The following is an 18,078-nucleotide window of genomic DNA, read 5'->3' on the forward strand; positions in this document are numbered from 1 at the left end:
CTGAAGAACACAGCATCAAAGGGAGCTTGAGGCATTTGAGCAAATTTTATTCCAGCAAAGTTAATTTGGCTGGGATACTGAGGACAAACCACCAGAACTTATCAGAAGGTGCCCACAGGACCTTCAGTGGCTGTGAGCCCCCTTCATTTCCTCTGAAAGATTTTATTCCCTTTATTCCCTTCTAAGGATGGGTCCAGCATGAGGAACTCCTTAGAATCTTTTGGTTTTGGTTGATCTCTTGTGCAGAAGCTGACTAGGAGTATAATTCAAGGATGAACAATTGTGGAACAATTGAGAATGATTGTAGAACAAAGGGGAAGGGGTAGTGGAGAAGAATTACCTTCTAATCAGATTAGTTCCTGTGAGTTGGTTGTTACATAGGAGGGTGTTTCATGAAGTGTGAAGAAATTAATTCCCCACCATTTTGGATTTCCTGATATTTTGATGGTTCAGCTAATGACATTCCTTCTAGAGCATAAGGAAGTGGCGAAAGTTACAGAAGCTATGAAACAGCATTTGTTAAAGCTGTGTTCTTGGAACTAACTTATAATGGTAACAGTTTTCATCATGAAATGGGTTTTTTTGTCTTATGTTTTCTTTGTGGAAAAGTTTTGATCAGGTTTTGATAGAACAGTTATGGTGCTAGGTGAAACTTTCAGCATAATTTGAGCTGAAGAGTAGGCTGTCTTGTTTAGTCACGTGGTGCTGGACAAAACTGAAATGTTCATGTTCTGTCTCATTAATCCAAAACTCCTTTTGAGAACTTGCACAACCCTGTGGAAACCTTTAGGTTTTTTGATAACCCTGTGATGAGATATGTGGGGGGAAGTGCTTTTCTGCTCTGTAGGTTATCTCCTGTTGCTTGTGAGTTGGATGTATTGACAGAAATACTTCTTGCTTGAAGAGGCACATCTGCATTTGGTTACTCTGTTTTCATGACCTTGATGATTGGGTGTCATGCTTCTGAATACTCAGGCAGCAGAAACAGAGAGAATACCTTTCAGTACTTCCACGAGGATAAGAAAATGCTGCCATTTTCTCCATTTTTTTATTTTACTGTTCATCAGTGCTCTAATCCTGCCATCTAGATTTTTGCATGGGTGATCTTGTTAAAAGAGCACAAAGGTTCCAGCTAGTGCATAATGCAGATGAGTGCTCACTAGAAGGTTGAGAAGGCTGGAATGCTCTTCCCCTTGCTGAAAACCACTCAAAAATCCTCACCTAACAAAACAGCCTGTTGGCATGGATAATAAATAGTATGAGGTTTGGCTGCTTTCCTGCTTCCACACAAGGTTGTTGTTATCTAACCTAATTTGTGTCTTCCAGTCAGCTTTCAGCTCCATTCCTCATTCCAAATGTTGAAATACATAGATGCTCCAAACAATGAGCTAGCTAGTATAAAAATTAGTTTTCTGCTTGAGACAGCTCCTCTGGTTAGTTGTACTATAGGTATAAAATTAATAATTGTTTTTTACACAAATACTTTTTTAAAATCCACTACTCCCCCAGCCTTTTGGAAAAAAAAAAAAGAAAAAAATTGAGCTTGCAGTTTCCCCTTGTACTTGTGTAAACCTTAACAAGAGAATTGACGGTTCTGGACTGAATACATTCAGTGTATCACTGAACAAAAAGTTATTGATTACCTAATGTAGATAATACAGTCTTGTAGCCTTGTGAAGAAACAATGTATTAAAGATGACATCCTTTCAAGAGACAATTTCCATTGCAGAATTATACAGTGGAATGAAGATAAAATTGAGTGGGATATATAAATTTGGTGAATAAAGATGAAAGGCTGTAATGAAAAGATCGCGAAAAAAAATGTCTGCTGTAAAAGCTGTAAGATTGAGGGTAATACTAAACTTTCACAACTGGCTATATTTGGCTATATTGTCCTTGACATCTATGCACCCTTACTAGCAACAGTCTTGGTTTTATCATGAAGCTGAAAAGTCCTAAAGACTTCCCTTGGGGAGAGCTGAAGGGGAACTGTGGTATTTCTGAAGAATTCTTTTGGTATTGGTTCAGGTGCACTGTCACCTGCCCTGATGTGCGTTACAGACCCAGCCTCAACATGAGCAGGCTGCTGTTTGTGTGTCAGACTTGCCATACCTGTGGAAATCAGCTGCCTTGCTGTGCAGGATTGGAGTGAGCTTTTAATTATGTAAGATTTAAGAATAACAATGTTAAAATCATAACTTTGTAAGGATAAAGTTATAAGAGTGTAGAACAATGGCAATGATTTGCAGTAAGTGTATTTTATTAGGTGCTCCTGTGGTTCTGTCTAGCTTATAAAGATGGCTAATTAGGCAATCTAACTTTTCCTCAGCCAGAAGTTTTTCAGTTTACTTTTTCTAAATACATTTTTCAATTTACTTTTTTAGAGTATTGTTACAAAATCCTCTGGGAGCATCTTCTCTGGGCAGTCTGTTCTTTCTCTACTCAAATGGAGTGTCCTCTTCCTTGTTCATTTTTTTATTCCCTGTAATTTCGGCACTGGGGTGCTGCATGATACTCTAAAGGATAAGGTCACTTTTTTCCTGCCTTACTGTAATTTAAAATTACATGATTGACATTTTTATTGCTTGCATTTATGAGTATTTTCCCTGGTCTTAAATTTCAGGTTGATTTTTTCATTTGGCTGTATTTTAAATCTCAGAAATACAACTTAACTAGCTTAACAACTTACAGGTCTTAATTATTCATAATTTATGTTCCCTGTAAGATTCCTTGTGTTTTGCCTCCTACAAGCTTTTTGTATGGTATAAGACACTTCTTTTTTAAAATGGAAAGATTTGGAGATGCATTTGAGAGTGGAATGGCCAAAATGGCTGAGCACTGAGTACTGTGATGGCAACAACATGAGTTCTCTTGAAGGTCCCTGCTGCAGCATCAACATCCTAAAAGATGTGTGAAGGAGAAGCTCCAGGGAGAGCCAGCATCATCCTAGTAATGCTTTTATTCTGTTGGATCAGTTATGAATTTCTCTAAACTACATATCATGACAGACAGCCTGCTTAGCTGCTTTTTAGGGTTACTGAAATCTAGCTTCTGTCTCTCCTTTTAGTCTTTCACAAGGCAGATTTAGCTGGGATCTAAAATTGTGTATTCCCAGAGAGGCAAAGAACGTCACTGTGCAGTCTCAAGATGGGCCTATTTGGTGTCTGATGAAAAATAAGGTGGTTGCTCAGAGGGTGAAATTCAGTGTGCAGAGATTGTGGGTGCAAAAAAGTTACTTAGATGAGGAGGAGTGAATCTTTACAAAAAAATTCATATGTTGCTAGAAAAATTAACCTGTATTGTGTTGTGATTGGGCTGCTTTTTGTGGGTATGGAGGCAAATGGTGGTGATATGTGACAAAGTCTCCAGTTTCTCCTTTTGTCTATAGAATTTTGGTAGACATCAGCTTCTTCTAGTAGGAGTGTTGTATCTGGTGAAGTTCACCTCTTTGAGTGGAAATGAGCATTTCTGAGAGCAATACAACAGTTTTATCGAGCTGTCCAGATTTAGCAATTGTTTTTACAGGCATTGCACCGTGATCGAGAACCATCTGAACATTCAAGTTCAGATGTCACTTGTTCCTGCTGAAAACTTTCTGAAGTGTCTGTTCTGTTAATGAAATTCTGTTCCCCTCTCTCCTGTTTTTATGGGTTGTCTTGTTAGAGCAGGGCTGTAGCTGCAGTCCCAGGCTTGGGGAAGAGGGGAGGAAGTCCTGTGAGGGAGCTGCTTGACTTCGTACCCTTGGTGTCCATACTCTTCCCTTTCTCAATTTATCATTGCTATGGATTCTCACTGTTGAAGCACACTTGAATGGTTACATAGCTTTGTACTGCAAGTACCTGTATGTTCTGTGTGATCACTAGAATGGAGGGAGAAGTTGCTGGTAACACTTCTTAACACTTAGGATTGTTTCTTTGTGATGAGAATGCTTTGTCTTGTACTGTTGTACTTCTCATTGAAGCTTCTCAAGTTGCAGATGCTCAGATGTTGTATTTTTTTGATTGCATGTTTTAACTTTTCTTGTGGGACATAGTCCAATATTTGGAGCATTTGATACAATTTCTTGTCAGATATGTCAAACTTCTTAGGGAAATTTTGGTTGCTATCATCAGAAAGGTGAAGTATCTTTCTAATGAAATGCTACTGGTTCTACATTGTTTAACTACTGCTCTAAGACAAAGAGTAATAGTCTAATGAGAAAGTTCTTCCAATCATGAAAAAAATGTTACTCAGACCGGGGTGGACTGCTGCCAAACTGGGATGTTCTTTCTCTTCCAGTCATAGCCAGCCGCTTTTCTTCTGTCCTATAGACAAAATATCCCTTGCACTTGGAGATACTAAGTCTAATAATAACTGTACCACATTCTTTTCCAGCTTGTAGGGCAGAATTTACTCAGGAATGTGGCAAAGTAGATGCATGGTTTTCCTGTGAGGCTCACCCTCACTTGGACACTGCTCCTGAGCTTCCTACAGACTTCTTTTTGCCTGGAAGCCCTCTTATCATGAGACTTCTTGCTTTGCCAGTTTGGAACCACACAAATTACTCTCTGCCTTCCTTTGTATTTGGTAAAATAATATGATTTGTATTTGGTAAAAGAACATGGTTCATTTTTAAAGGAATGCCTGACCTGCTTTAGTGTTTTGGAGCCAGGGCTGAGCAAAAGCATGCAAGTTTTCCTGTTATTTGTATGAGTTTGAAAGATTAAATTTAAGATTTCTTCACTTGCTGAATGTGAACATTCACAACTCCTAATACAACTAGATAGTTCTGCCCAGATAGATGTGTATGTCCAGGGCAAAAATCTCCAAGCTTAATTCTAGCCCCTGAGGGAAACATTAATCTTCAGAACACTTTTGACTATACTTTTTATCCTATCAATCAGTAGGGTGTGTTTATGTTCCAGGATAAAAAGTGTAAAAGTAAAAACTACAAGTTTTTAATTCTTGCCTCGTTCTTAGGTGGACTTACACTTTTTCTTTGTGGGTAATCTTAGGATTGGTGTCTTTTTCTTCATGTTTGGATTTGCCAATTGAAGGGTGCAGAACAGGACAGAATCTATGGCTTTTTCTCAAAGTGATCTAAAAACTTAACAGGGGTGGCAATCAGTTTTAAACATGCATTGTCTGGTGAAACATGTGCCACCCAGAACCTTGTTAGACTGGTAGGCAATGCCAGAGATGTGTGTAGAGAAGATGGCATTAAAAACTAAAATGCATCACAATTAGTTCATGCACTGGTGGCAATGCTGATTATGGTGCTGAGGAATCAATTTTGAGTTATGGAGAAGAAGATTGAAAATAATATATTTTACCTGGAAAGGAAAGTGTGTGGGGATAAATCCTGCATAACACTGACTACATGTGGGAGGAGTAGCTGGAATCTCAGTGGAGTTGTCTGGGACCTAAGGTGTTGATTGATTTTGACCCTTGGGTAGCTGAAAGTTGCCTTATAAGTCACTGAGATGTGTTTTTGTGCACAACTGATTTTAGCAGAAAAGATACTGTCCTGTACTTTGTCATCTGTGTGACATTACTGTCCTTTAGCATTTAGTGGAGCCATTCTGTTAAAGTCTAAGGAGGTGCTCCAGAGACATCAGAGCAAACCTTCTTCAGGTTATTTAACTATTTGAGCTCAAATAATAGTTTGTTAAAAAATGACAAGCTAGGAGGTGAAGGTGAAGACCTCTCTTTTCAAACTTTTTACTCTCTTGTAATACCTAGAATGTAGGGAGTCAACTCCTAAAGTCTTGGAAAACAGGAATGCTGAAATCCAAAGCAATATTTTTAGTTCCCTTACTGTAAGTGATACAGTGATTCCCTTATTTTTTCTTTTGTTTTCACATGCATTATTTTACATCTAAAACATATTTAGACAAGCTTATTTGCTTGTGTATCTAGCCTATTTATAGTGCTGTTTATTAAATAATAAGCCATTTTAAAATTATTTCCTTGTGCTTGTCAAATGATAATCAAGATTCTGCTAAAAAAGACTTTCACAAATATTAATAAATTATTTTGTGGAAAAGAAATGCAACATTACCCATTTCTTAATGAAATTCTAATTTAGATAAATATGTATAAGACAGGTTGCTTACACAGGTTGCAGTTTTACAGTGTATGCTTCTGGATAGCAGACAAGTGCCAAATGTTTGTTTAAAGTGTATCCATCAGTGAGGAAGAATTTTATTTCTAAAAGAAGTAAATAAAAATAAGGTTACAAGTACTGAGCTAGATTAAACTAATTTATATAAACAGAAATATCTTACTTCCAGACTGTAACTTGATACTTGTACAGCAGCCTAGATTGTGAGGGCAACACTTGTTCTACCAGCTTTTTCCATTTTTCAGCTGCAGGGAGCCATGGGTAATATCAGGGGTAGCACCCTCTGTTTTTTCAAGCAGACACAAGACTCAAAATGTGCCTCAGAAAAGATAATGAGGAATATTTTGCTCATCCTTGGCAATACACAACCGTTCTTGAAGATGTCAGCAGATTGCGCAAAACGGTAAAAAGCAGCTCTGTACCTACTCTGCAGAGACCTCCAGGAGACCTCTGGTGATGGCCTCTCTTTGCCATGGGGCAGGGCTGTGGATGACAGATGGCTGAGTTTTGGTTCTGGTCTGGGAGGTAACTTATGCAGATTCCTTCCCTACAGGCAGAATTTACTCCTCTTAAGGTGTTTTCATATAATCTTCTGGGTTGGGCCCTACTTGGTTTGTTTTCCAGCTGTGAGAGGTGTGGGATTGTGAGGGATTGTACTGCATTCTCCGTGAGTAAGGACAGAGGTCTTGTATGCAGATTGCAGCTCAGCAGAGTCCTGAGTGTTTGATTCTTGCAATTCTAGTAGCACATCTTTTTTGAAGTGAGTTGTTTACAGTTCAGTTCTTGTTTGTTAGAAAGAATGCTATGGTTTTACAATTTTTTTATGGAAATACATGAAATTACTTGAAAGTTAAAAGAATTCTGTTCAGTGATGAGAGGTCTTACATGTGTTTATTTTTCCTCTTTTGAGTAAGCTGAATGACCTATATTTAACTGCAGTTGAGTGCTCTTCAGTGAGTAGATCCATCCATTCTCTAGAATAAAACATCCACAATAAAATCCACCCATTCTCTAGCATGAGACAGAGCTCTGGAGCTGTGCTAGTGTAAGCTAGCTGGGGAATACTTGGCCATGGTGCTTTATCTCCAGAGCAAAATGACAACTTTGCTTTACAGAGATGGTTTGCAGTTCTGTTTCACCAAGCCTTTTTTGTTAACTTTTTTATCCCAGATTATCAAGGGTTAAATAATTCCAGAAATCCATCAATGGATGACTGACTTTGAAAGTGCTTGGGGTTTTCCCTTAAAATTGTAAACATGAGGGGTTTTTAAAATTTTATTTGTCTTGTATACCAAGGAGAGGTATGTTACAGGATAATATCTATGTGTTGCTTATTTCAAGCAGAAATTTATTTGAAGTGTGCAAATATTCTTGATCAGAGACTCTTAAAATACAGTTGATTTTGGGATCATGTGGTGATTCTCCAGAGTAATGTTCCATGCTTCTGGTTAAATACAGTTTTGTAGTTTTGCTTGTATGTGCTGCTGGGTCAGTCAGGTTCCAGAGCCATATCTGTCTTTCATTAGATGTCCAGTAAAGCTCATTTGTTTGGTTTGACTTGGAAAACCTCAAACTTTAACCTTTGAGTGTTTCTGTACAATCTCTATCCATCAGTATAGGATGGCTATTGAGACTGATTAGTCTGCAAATTCCTCAGTTAAACAATGACACTGCTTTCAGAGGAGAACATGAATATTCTAGAGGCTCTCCAGATCTGTGAGGCAGATTACAGATGAAGTTAATTTTTAAAAATGTATTTTGTTTATCTGATTTAGAATGCAAAGCCTTAAATTCTTTGATAAACCTGGCTGCTGTACCTTTTTCTTCTATTCCACTGTCATTAACAATGATAAGTATCTTTGACCAGAAACCCAAGGTTACAGGTGTAAGTCAGTGGTTGACCACTGTGTGTGTTTTGTGTATGTTCAGAGCCTTTAGAACAACATAAAAAAGATCATCCACTCTCAACCCCTCTGCCTTAGGTAGGGACACATTTCACTAAACCAGGCTGCTCGAGAGCTTCATCCAACAATTAGTCATTGCTGTTAGTCACTAATTGCTGTTATAATGTTCTTACCAAAAAAAGATCCTTCAGAGCAGATAGTGTCTGGTCTTGTTAAAGGCTCAGTCACAAGTTTTATGTGCTTGTGTCATGTATAATTGTATTAAATATTAGTAATATCAAAAATTAGTCATAAACATATTGATGCTGAAAATTTCCAAGTGAAGAACACTTGCAATGACAAGTATATACTGAAGGTATGTGAGGCAAGTAGTTGCCACACACCAGAAAAAGAGTGATTCTTGCTTAAGACTTGTGTTTCACTGCCAGGTGTGATAACTGTGCTGCTCAGATGAGTTTGAGTGCTGGGTGCAAGGCAGAACTCAAGCCCAAAACTAAAAGCAGGAAACATCCTGTCTTCCCTTAATAGCAGCAGCTATTTTGGCTTGTTCACATCAGCTACCATGCAGTTTTCTGTTTCACCTCGTGCCAGCTGTTCACCACATGAGGATGCAGTAGAATTTGGGGATTAGTGTTCTGCCAGATTAGAAAAGAGATGATTTTGGCTGGGTGAGTGAGTTGGGTGTGGTTTACTACATGTTCAGATGAGCTGTAGTGCACACACAGGACCAGCATCAGGAGAGAGGGTTGCATCCCATTAAAATGAGAAACTGTTTGTTAAGCATAGATGACATGCAGTCTTTTTGTTTAAAAAGCAACATCTCTCCAAGGAAGAGAGGAGCAGGGCTTTTAATGTTTTCAGTAATTGCTAGACAGGATTTTAAACAGGAAAAGCTCTTTTCATTTCAATTACTTAATGGAAAAAAAAAATTTTGTAGTGTGCAAGTGTCCAGTCTTCTGCTGGGCTTTTTTCCCTCTTCATTGACTCCTGCATGTATATGTAAAGATCTCTTCTTTTGTCATACGTACATGTTAGCATAACTGCTAGGGAAAATTTCATCCCATCTAAATCCTACTTACGCCCATTTCAGTTTTCTTGTACTACTTTAGTGGACTTTGAGAGTCAAAATCACTAAAAAAACCCAGTATTGATTGAACAGGTAGATAGTTAGGAGGGTTAGGAAGGAAACCACATACACACAACCCCTCTCTGTTTACTTTATTTCCAAGGCTTCTGTCAGGAAAGATGGTGACCAAACTTCTCTTGTTGTTAATGGAATTGAGTGAAAGTGGCGTGCACTTTATTTCAGCCTATTTGACTTAGACCAGCACTGTGTTTTAACCAGGCTTTGTGGTGAACAAGAAGACCAGACTTCATCATGAGGCAAGGAGCACACACATTATGAGTGTTTAGTATAACATGAATTCACACTTGGTGAGCTCTTGCCATGCAGGAGCATCTGCTTTCAGAATCTGCAGGTGAATAGGGGTTGTGTGCAATGCAACTGCCCTGGTTTGCTAAAAGAACATGTGAGGTGTCTAAAACCTGACACAGTTGTTGATTGCCTTCAAATTATTTTAGCATGGATAGCATTTGGATATGTGAACATCCACAAAGTTGAAGTATGCCCTTTTTTTTGAAAAATAAAAAATTGCTGCACATAAGAGACATGATGGAAGATGTGTGCATTCTATACAATCTTCTAGCAGTGGATTGAGACCAGTGGCACTTCCCCGAAAAAATAAATTACCCGAAATTTGCAGCACATTCATATTCAATTTCATCACAGCAGATGCTCATTAGTATGTTGTTATTAATTGGTATTCACTTTAGGTTTTGTTTAAAATGAAGATAATAATTAGGTTTTAATTACTGCATCTTTCTAAGGGGGGGAGGGGAGGAAATGCCTCTCAAAGCACTGAAGTATTTCCTGTATGCTTTGCTCCATTACATCTAAGCCTTGGAAGACTTCCTAAGACACATTTTTCTGCCAAGAGACGACTTTTCTGTTTCCTTTTATTTCTTTCCTGTTTTTAAAATATTAAGGATTTGTTTGATGGACATACTGAATCATACCACAGTAGTAAGAGCCACTATTCTTTTTAATCAAAATTATAAAAAAGGCTTTTCACAAAAGTAACTCTCTCAAGCAGCTGATTAATGAAGTGGTGCCACTGTTTTGTATTATAATTAATTGAAGTAATACAAATAACTTCTGTAGCCTGTGGAAATTATTTCTTTTGCAAAGCAGTCTATTAGAGTTAGCAAACTAAATGGTGGATTTTTTTGGTGGATTTTATTAAATTTCTTACTACCTTTATCATCCTTAAAACCATAGGTGACACAACAGTAAACAAAGAATACGCCATAGGGAGGGCTTGAAGACATGGGAGAGAGTCAGGTGAACAAGAAGGCAGAAGGGCAGAAAAAGTGAGGATGCAGAAAAGACTTAAAGGGTTTTGAGGGTGGCAGGACTATAGAGAAGTATAAGGATTTGGGAAATGCCAGAGAATAAATGAAAGACTGCAGAGTAATATGAGTAAAGAGTTTTGAAGAAGCATTGACCATCATGTATTTGGTTAATGCAGGAATTCACAGTGAAGTTTCATGCAGGTAACGACAGGACAAGGGGGAACAATTTTAGCAGAGGGTATATTTAGGTTAGGTGTTCTGAGGAAATTCTTTACTGTGAGGGTTGTAGGCACTGGAACAAACTGCCCAGGGAAGCTGTGGATCCCCCATCCCTTGGAAATGTTGCAGACCAGGTTGGAATGGGCTTTGAGCAACCTTGTGGAAGCAGTCTAGTGGAAGCTGTCCCTGCCCATGGCAGTGGGGGGTGAAATTAGATATCTTTAAGATGCCTTCCAACCCAAACTGTTCTATGATTCTAAAATTAATCTAAATAAGGACATCTAGTTGTCTGACCTGTTTAAATGCACACTTTCAAGATATGGAGGTTTTGTGTGCTGGTTAAAAGATGTTTTGTGAAATTGTACTGCATCCAGATGAGTAAAACATCAGCACTAGGATCACTAGTTCAGTCTTCTGCTGCCTTGCTGTTCTGAGTTTCCAGCAGCTTTTCCTTCTGTCTTTCCCTCTTTTCCTGATTTCTTACGTCATTCTCTAGGTTGCTGTGCTGCCCTTCAGTACTGAGTGGGTTTTAGAGGCTGGTGTGTTTCCCTCTTGGGTGCCCTCCCAACAGGAGGAAGGACAGTGAGGCATCCCAAGTGAAATTCCTTGGAATGTAATTTAAACTAACCAGCATTGAGGGAGAAGCCTTCTAATATCAACACCTTAATGCAGCTGCCACCAAACTTCCTAAATAACAGAAAAGCTGGTGAGAGATTGGAGATTGTGCATCTTGATTTTTCCTCAAAACTGCCCTGTGTTTAGGGTAGGAAGATGGCAGCCAGTGGTTAAGTCTTTCCAGGACCCCTTAATTTCTGGAAGTTGAGCTTTTGCAGTTCTAAAAAAGAGGAGGAAAGGTGGACACTGGCTATTTTTTTACTCTCTCTCTTTTCAGATTAGGAAAACCAGTTTCTATTCTCACATCTTGTTAGAGAAGGGTTACTTTCCTTTGGAAAAATCCTTACTCTTTGACTATACTTTTTTTGGAGCAAGGGAGCTGTCTGGTCTGGCTGGAGTGTGTGTGAAAGGGAACCTTTTACTGGAGCTGAGTTTTTATGCATTTGTGAGACAGGAGCAGAGATGGTGCTTCTCTTCAGCCCAGTGCCTTGTTCAAACACCAGCAGCTGCAGGGGCAGGGCAGATGCTGAGCCAGATGTTGAGTTTGAGCAGGGTGGACTTAGCCATGTGTGGAGGCACTGCTGTCCTTCAGGAGCTCCTGAGAATTCTCCTTTCCTTATGTGTGCCGTGGTGGACATTGTCTGGTGTGTGTGGTAGCTGAGCAAGATAATTTTCTTTTCACGACCGAGTGCTTTATGCTTAGTCATAGGAAAATTTGCTTTTCCATTGTTCATAACTCACCAGTTCTTAAAAGACATCATAGGTTTCCTGCTGCATAATCTTGTGTAATCTTAAATTCTTCCTGGGAAGGCAGTTGGAGATTTGCAGTTGGCCTCATGATGCTACAGGAAACAGTTGTACAACCATTTCAAACCTAGATTTAAATTAATATTTTGTTGGCTAAACACAATGGTTTATTTTTTAATGCATCTGTTATTTTTATATTAGAAGCCTAATTTTTCTGTCAAAGAAGTGAATAACTTTGAATGAAAAATATATACCTTTTGTTCCTTCATCTGTTGATTGTGGTTTTAAATGCAATTTTTAAAAAATAGTTCGGTTGCATGAAAAGAACAAAATGTTCTTTCCATGAGTGGAAGCTCTGAAAGAAGCAGACTTACCTGCAGAAGTTAGTTCTTAAGGAAATAAATAAATCAAACATCATGGAGTAAATAAAGACTTGGAAATTGAATTTTATTTTCATGTGCTCGCCATTCAGTCTTTCCTAGGAAGAAAGAATGCATAAATGGTCATACAAATTTAGCTCCAGTTCTTCCTGTAATGCTGGGGTCTTGGGTTTTATTTACACAAAAGAATGGCTGTTAAAATTAAACATTATTTGGGTTTAAAGTTTTAGGCATTGGGATTTTTTCCCCTTTTTTAAACCTACAGATTGTCAGAAATTAAGAAAATGTAAGAAATGGTGATATAAGTAGTTCTTAAAGTCCTTTCAAATTTAAGGTGCTTTGTCCTTGTATTCATAAATATGCCATGATATTAATACTTAATTGCATGAAAATCTTGAAACATTTTGTTTTTTACCAGTTACTTAAGTGAAGATACAGGAAGCTAAAGGGAAGGAGATACTAGGACATTATCAATAAAAAAAAAATCATGTGTGTGTGTATATATATCTGCCTATGTGTGCATGTATACATTTTTACATACTGATTTTTGTACTTTCTTTATCCATTTAAGCAGTGACTTTCAATTAGCCTGCCTACTAATATCAGGTCACGAAACTCTATAGCTGATGCTTTATTCTTTCGTGTGAGTTGTCATTCGTTTGCTTCAGTTGGCTGGCAAAGGTTGTTGTATATCCATTACCAGCAACACAGCACTTTGCATTTCTGAATTGACAAGCAGCTATATTGACCTAGCGCTTATTATGGGTCAACAGCTGCGTTAACCGACGGAAGGACTGAGGGGCAATTAAAATGAATTGGCAAAAATATATCTTCCTAATTTACTCCAATTTGTTATTTATGCTAACATTGTATGGCTTCTATGGTGACACTAAACAGAATGGACCCAATAATGGCAATTAACATAAAAATATAATGGCTAATCAAATTGACAGCAACTGTTTCTCATCATCTCGACACACAATACATTATCAAAACAAACTATTATGAAGGAGGTAATTTCAGTGTTCTATTCAACCTGCTTCATGTGTGCAGTCAGGGAGATGTGTACCAGCAATTACAGCTGAATCTAAAAAACTAAACAAATAACTTAATCGCTGTCGTCCTCCTTTTTTCTTCTTCAGGAAGCAGTAATCAGGATTTACTAAAAATAACTGGTGTATAATAGTATAATGATGATGCATATCGTAGAATAGCTAATAAGGAATAAAATATGCTTCTGTGTGGCTTTTTTTAAAATAGGTTCACATGAAGTGGAAAAAAACTATACTGTTAAAATATATAAAAAATAACTAAGCAGTAGTAATAGTTGTCAGATGTCTCAACATGACTTGCTTAATAGTTATGGATACTTATTGCATGTCAATAGAAGTGTAAAATTAGCTGAATGCAGTAGCAAAACTTGGCTTGAATGGGCAGAAGACTGAAAAGCTAAGTTCAAGTAGAATTCCCTTAAGCAGAAATAGTTTACCAGTTGCTCTTCCACTGCATTTTCAGGATCCTTCTTAGTGGTAAGCTGCGTGGCAGTTTCCTGTTGGTTTAACCACATCCTGTGTTTTATAGCCCATCAAGAAAATCTTTAAAGGTTTGTGTATGGCTATCTCTGCACAAAATACATTAAAATGGACACTACTTCCAAATGTGATGCTGTTAAAATGATCTTATTCTTTGTAATGAACAGCCCCTCGAACCATTGTTTGCCAATATCTAAAATTCAGTGTCTTAAACAGCAGGAAGAGGAATGTCGTTATATGGAACAAAAGTGCAAGAGATGAACTTGAAAGGTTTTAATTGTAGTGTGGTCTAGATGAATCTCATGTCTATTCAAGCAATTTCTGGAGCACAGAACAGTGGCAGTGATAGGAGTGCATCCCCAGGTGTGCTCTTTGGAACTAGAGGAATAGCAGAGAGGCTTGACATAACTGGCCTTCAGACCATTTAATTGAGTATCATATTCTACAGGTACACATCTGCAGATTTTTGAACTGCATGTGTTCATGTACTAATGTGCAGTAACCTTCACAGATGTGTAGAGCAAGGTGATGATGCAGCTGTTAAGGTGCATATGCACTTGTTCTTATTTGGGTGAGACATTCCCAAATTATGGAACCACAGATGGAGTGGGAGGAGGGGAATACAGGCAAGCACCTGTACTCATAAAAAAAATATACATTAATTATTTTTTTCTTAGTTCATTGTATTGTACCAAAATTATTCCTTTGTCTCGTCATTCTTATTTTCTTGCTAAGGCATCATTGTGATATGTGTATCTATAAGAATGGATAAATGTATTTAAGTTTCTGTAAGAACTTACAAGTTTAGTTGATTCATGTAAGTGTTTGGTGTAAATTGTGAGGAAAGTATAGAGGTGTAATAAGGACACTGTAATAATAATTCCAAAAGCTGACATGACTAGATCATATAAACATAAATTGTTGGAAGAAACCCAAATAGAAATAATCACTTTTTAATAGTGGACTTAGAAATGAGTGCAGGAGACACACTTTTGGGTTGGGTTTTTAATTGCTGTCTTCTTACATTGCAGTATTCTGACAAGGCCCTGTACACTCAGCTCTGCTTTTACCGATACATTTTTGATGTGGACTATGCGATGGATAAAGTGGTTACTGAGGAAGAGAGAGGTATGTGTAAAATTTTAATTAATTAACAATGTTTCAGTAGCAATTTGCATGCTAGACACTAGACCTACTGTACTCTTCAAATCTGAACTATGAGGCTGTAATCTAAAATATAAAGTAGAAGAAAGTATGAATTTAAGAATCCCCTGTGAAGAGGGGAATGCATTCAGTCAGAGTTCACCACTTTAAGAATATGTTACATGCCCCCTTTCTGCTTTTGAAGTTACTGTGTTTTGGAAAATGTGCTTTTCTTGCATGTTACACACTTAGAGAAATCCCTTTGCTTGAAGGACATGTTACCTTCAGTAAACAGATTAATTAAAATATGTGCATAATTAAAATTAACATTCAACTGTTAGTATTGAAGAGACACTTTTTATCAGGGAGAAAAAATGAGGACACAAGAAAAGCAGTAATGCTAATTGTCTGCAGACCTCTCTAAAATAAAATACAGATTAACCTGATCTTAGGAAGATTTTTTTGTCTTCTCCCAATTACCATAACATTTCTGAACTAAGACATTTCTAAGCTGTAACAGATCAATGGGTTTTGTGCAGCTAAGTGATTTTCAAGCTGACAGAAGAACATTTCTGAGAGTGGGCTAATGCTTGGAATTGTGAAAAAGGCATGTTTGGGTCCCACCACTGAAGCATGATGTCCACAGAGAGCACTGGGCTGTGTCCTCTGTGGATCTGGAGGTGCCTGTGAGGAAAAGGTGCTGCTGTTGGGACTGTCTGTGTTCTGATGGCTGCTCTGCTGTCAAAAACATCCCAACCCCTGCCCTGCTTCTGCACTTAAGTTACTGGCTGATGAAAAGAGATTAAATAAAATTCAGTATTTCTAAATGTTATTTTGATAAGCCACATATGGAAATGAAAATAGTGTAACCTCTTAGCTAAAACCTGCTCAAATAAGCAAACAGGCTGCTTTTGGCCTCTTGGACTTATATTTCTTCTTGCAGAGGTTTTCATTTCCTCTCCTGATTGCTCTAAGTCAGTGAACTCACTCTGGTGTTTGCATTTCACAGTAGCTGTGTATGTCCAAGGAGGTCCCAGTGTGTAGCCATGTCAGTCTGAAACATCTCTGGAGATGTACTAAGGAATGTTGTGGAGTGGATGCTGCTGGTGGCTGAAACCAAACTGTGTGTAGATCTCTCACCCAGTACAAGGGCATAAGAGTAAAAATCATCAGTAAAGATCATGTCATGGGTGGTTACATCCACTCCCCTTCTACAGCATTCCACTCCATTTTTCAGGACTGCAAGTTTCTGGAACTTCATTTGGAAATCTGTGAGTGGTTCTCACCCCTCAAAGGTGCTTCTCCTTTTGCCGCCCTTCCAAAATGTGTTTCAGCCTACTGATCTGTGATGATTAAAAATTCACTATAATTTTCATGTTCTAACTTTTTTGTGGCTATTTGTGGCCATTCACTAAATGTTTATTTGTTTTACTTTCCTGATGTTCTCTGCTATGCTTTTGGAAACAGTGATGACATCTCTGTTTTGTTTTGACACTAAGGCAGAGACACTCTTAGATTTCTTTAAGAAGAATTGGTCTCTGCTGTATGATTCTCCCTCTTAACACCTTTGTGTGCAGTCTTTTCTAGGTTGAATTAGTCTTTGGAGTATGAAAATGTAGAAATTATGTGGTATTTCAGATGGTATTTCTCCAGTGTCTTGTACACTGGGTCTGTATATTTGTTGGATTTACGTCTTGTGGTGCTTTCTTGAGCCACCTACACCCTGTTCATGGCTGCTCATGTCATCAGCTTCTACTGAAGTAATGATAGAAATCCTGAGGTTTGAGAGGCTTTCTTTTCCTCCTGTCATTTCAGAAGCATTAGTTTATTCATATCTTAGGCTCATGCCACTTGTTTTACTTAATTTTCCTGGTTTCATTAATTTTTGACTGCTTAATCTCATTTATAATATTAGACTTCAAGGTTAATAAATTCTCTCTGAAAAATAGTATGGTGGCTTCTGAATCCACGTAATTTACCACCTTCTGCTTTAATGGGAAAATCTTTCTTGGACCCTGACTGCTAAGTTCAATAAAATTAGTTTTCAGAGTAATTCTTAAGGAATTGTAAGAATTCTAGTAGGTCTTTTTTCTCTCGGACAGTTAACCTTTCAGCATGGTGTATTTTTCACTTTTTTGTAGCTGTTGGAAAAATTATTCTATTATCTTCTTCAGTGATTTCAGTCTTGATGTTGCAGCAGGAGTCAAGGCCAGATAAATTAAATCTCTTCATTTTCCTTTGACAATTGGTTCTCTTCAAAGCAGTTGGCTTTGTGGGTGTGGTAAACCGATGTATAATTCTGTCCTGTTTTTCATATCTCTTTTGGCAAGAGGATATTTTTCTACAGTATATGCAGAATTTGACAATAATTATCCATGGATATTTGTGTCAGTATCCTCTGTTTTCTTGTAACATATTTTACTGATATCCTACACTTTATGTAGGATTAAATAATTTTCATGTACAATTTTTGTTGTAGGTCTGAAATGGAAATCTGGTGAACTCCCCTTTATAACATGAAGCTAGAGTTTATTTTCCCTTGTAACAAAAAAGATTTTGTTTCCATGCCATCATTCACAAGCCATTTTGTCCTTGATCTGTGATCAGTGTCTTTGTCAAAACTGGTGGCAAAATTTAAACGTAGGTTTTGTATGTCTTTGGTATTTTCAGTCTCCTCTTTGTATGTAACTAAACCACTGCTTGACTGTTGTTTTGATTTTGGTTTGGGGAGAATTTTTGCTTTGTTTTGGGTCATTGTTTCTTGAAGCCCAAATTGCATAGACTTTGTTGTTTCTACCTCTTATTGCCATTTTTCCTGAATTTTTAAACACCAGTTCTTCTTTTTTGTAGATTCTGTTTATTCCTATTAGCAGCTTGTCTTGGAATGTTCTTCTTGAAAAGGAAAAAAGTTTTGATGGCTGAAGATTGAAGATATAAATCTGTTTTCCACTGTAGTTTGAAGGAATTCATGTCTTATTCAGAACCTTGAGATTTCACTACTAGTTCACTTGCATTTTCTGTTC

The 18,078-nt window shown here is 37.7% G+C and overlaps 1 protein-coding gene across 1 annotated transcript in view; it reads left to right on the top strand.

Annotated features, from left to right (window-relative positions):
- The window catches only part of POLA1 (DNA polymerase alpha 1, catalytic subunit), a 184,613-nt gene that overhangs the window by 128,186 nt on the left and 38,349 nt on the right, over nt 1-18,078 (top strand). The window contains 1 exon segment of the mRNA XM_059466626.1: nt 14,944-15,040. Coding sequence (XP_059322609.1) covers nt 14,944-15,040 — 97 coding nt within the window.

Source organism: Ammospiza nelsoni, chromosome 2 (genome assembly GCF_027579445.1).
Source record: "Ammospiza nelsoni isolate bAmmNel1 chromosome 2, bAmmNel1.pri, whole genome shotgun sequence".
Classification (NCBI taxonomy): Eukaryota; Metazoa; Chordata; class Aves; order Passeriformes; family Passerellidae; genus Ammospiza; species Ammospiza nelsoni.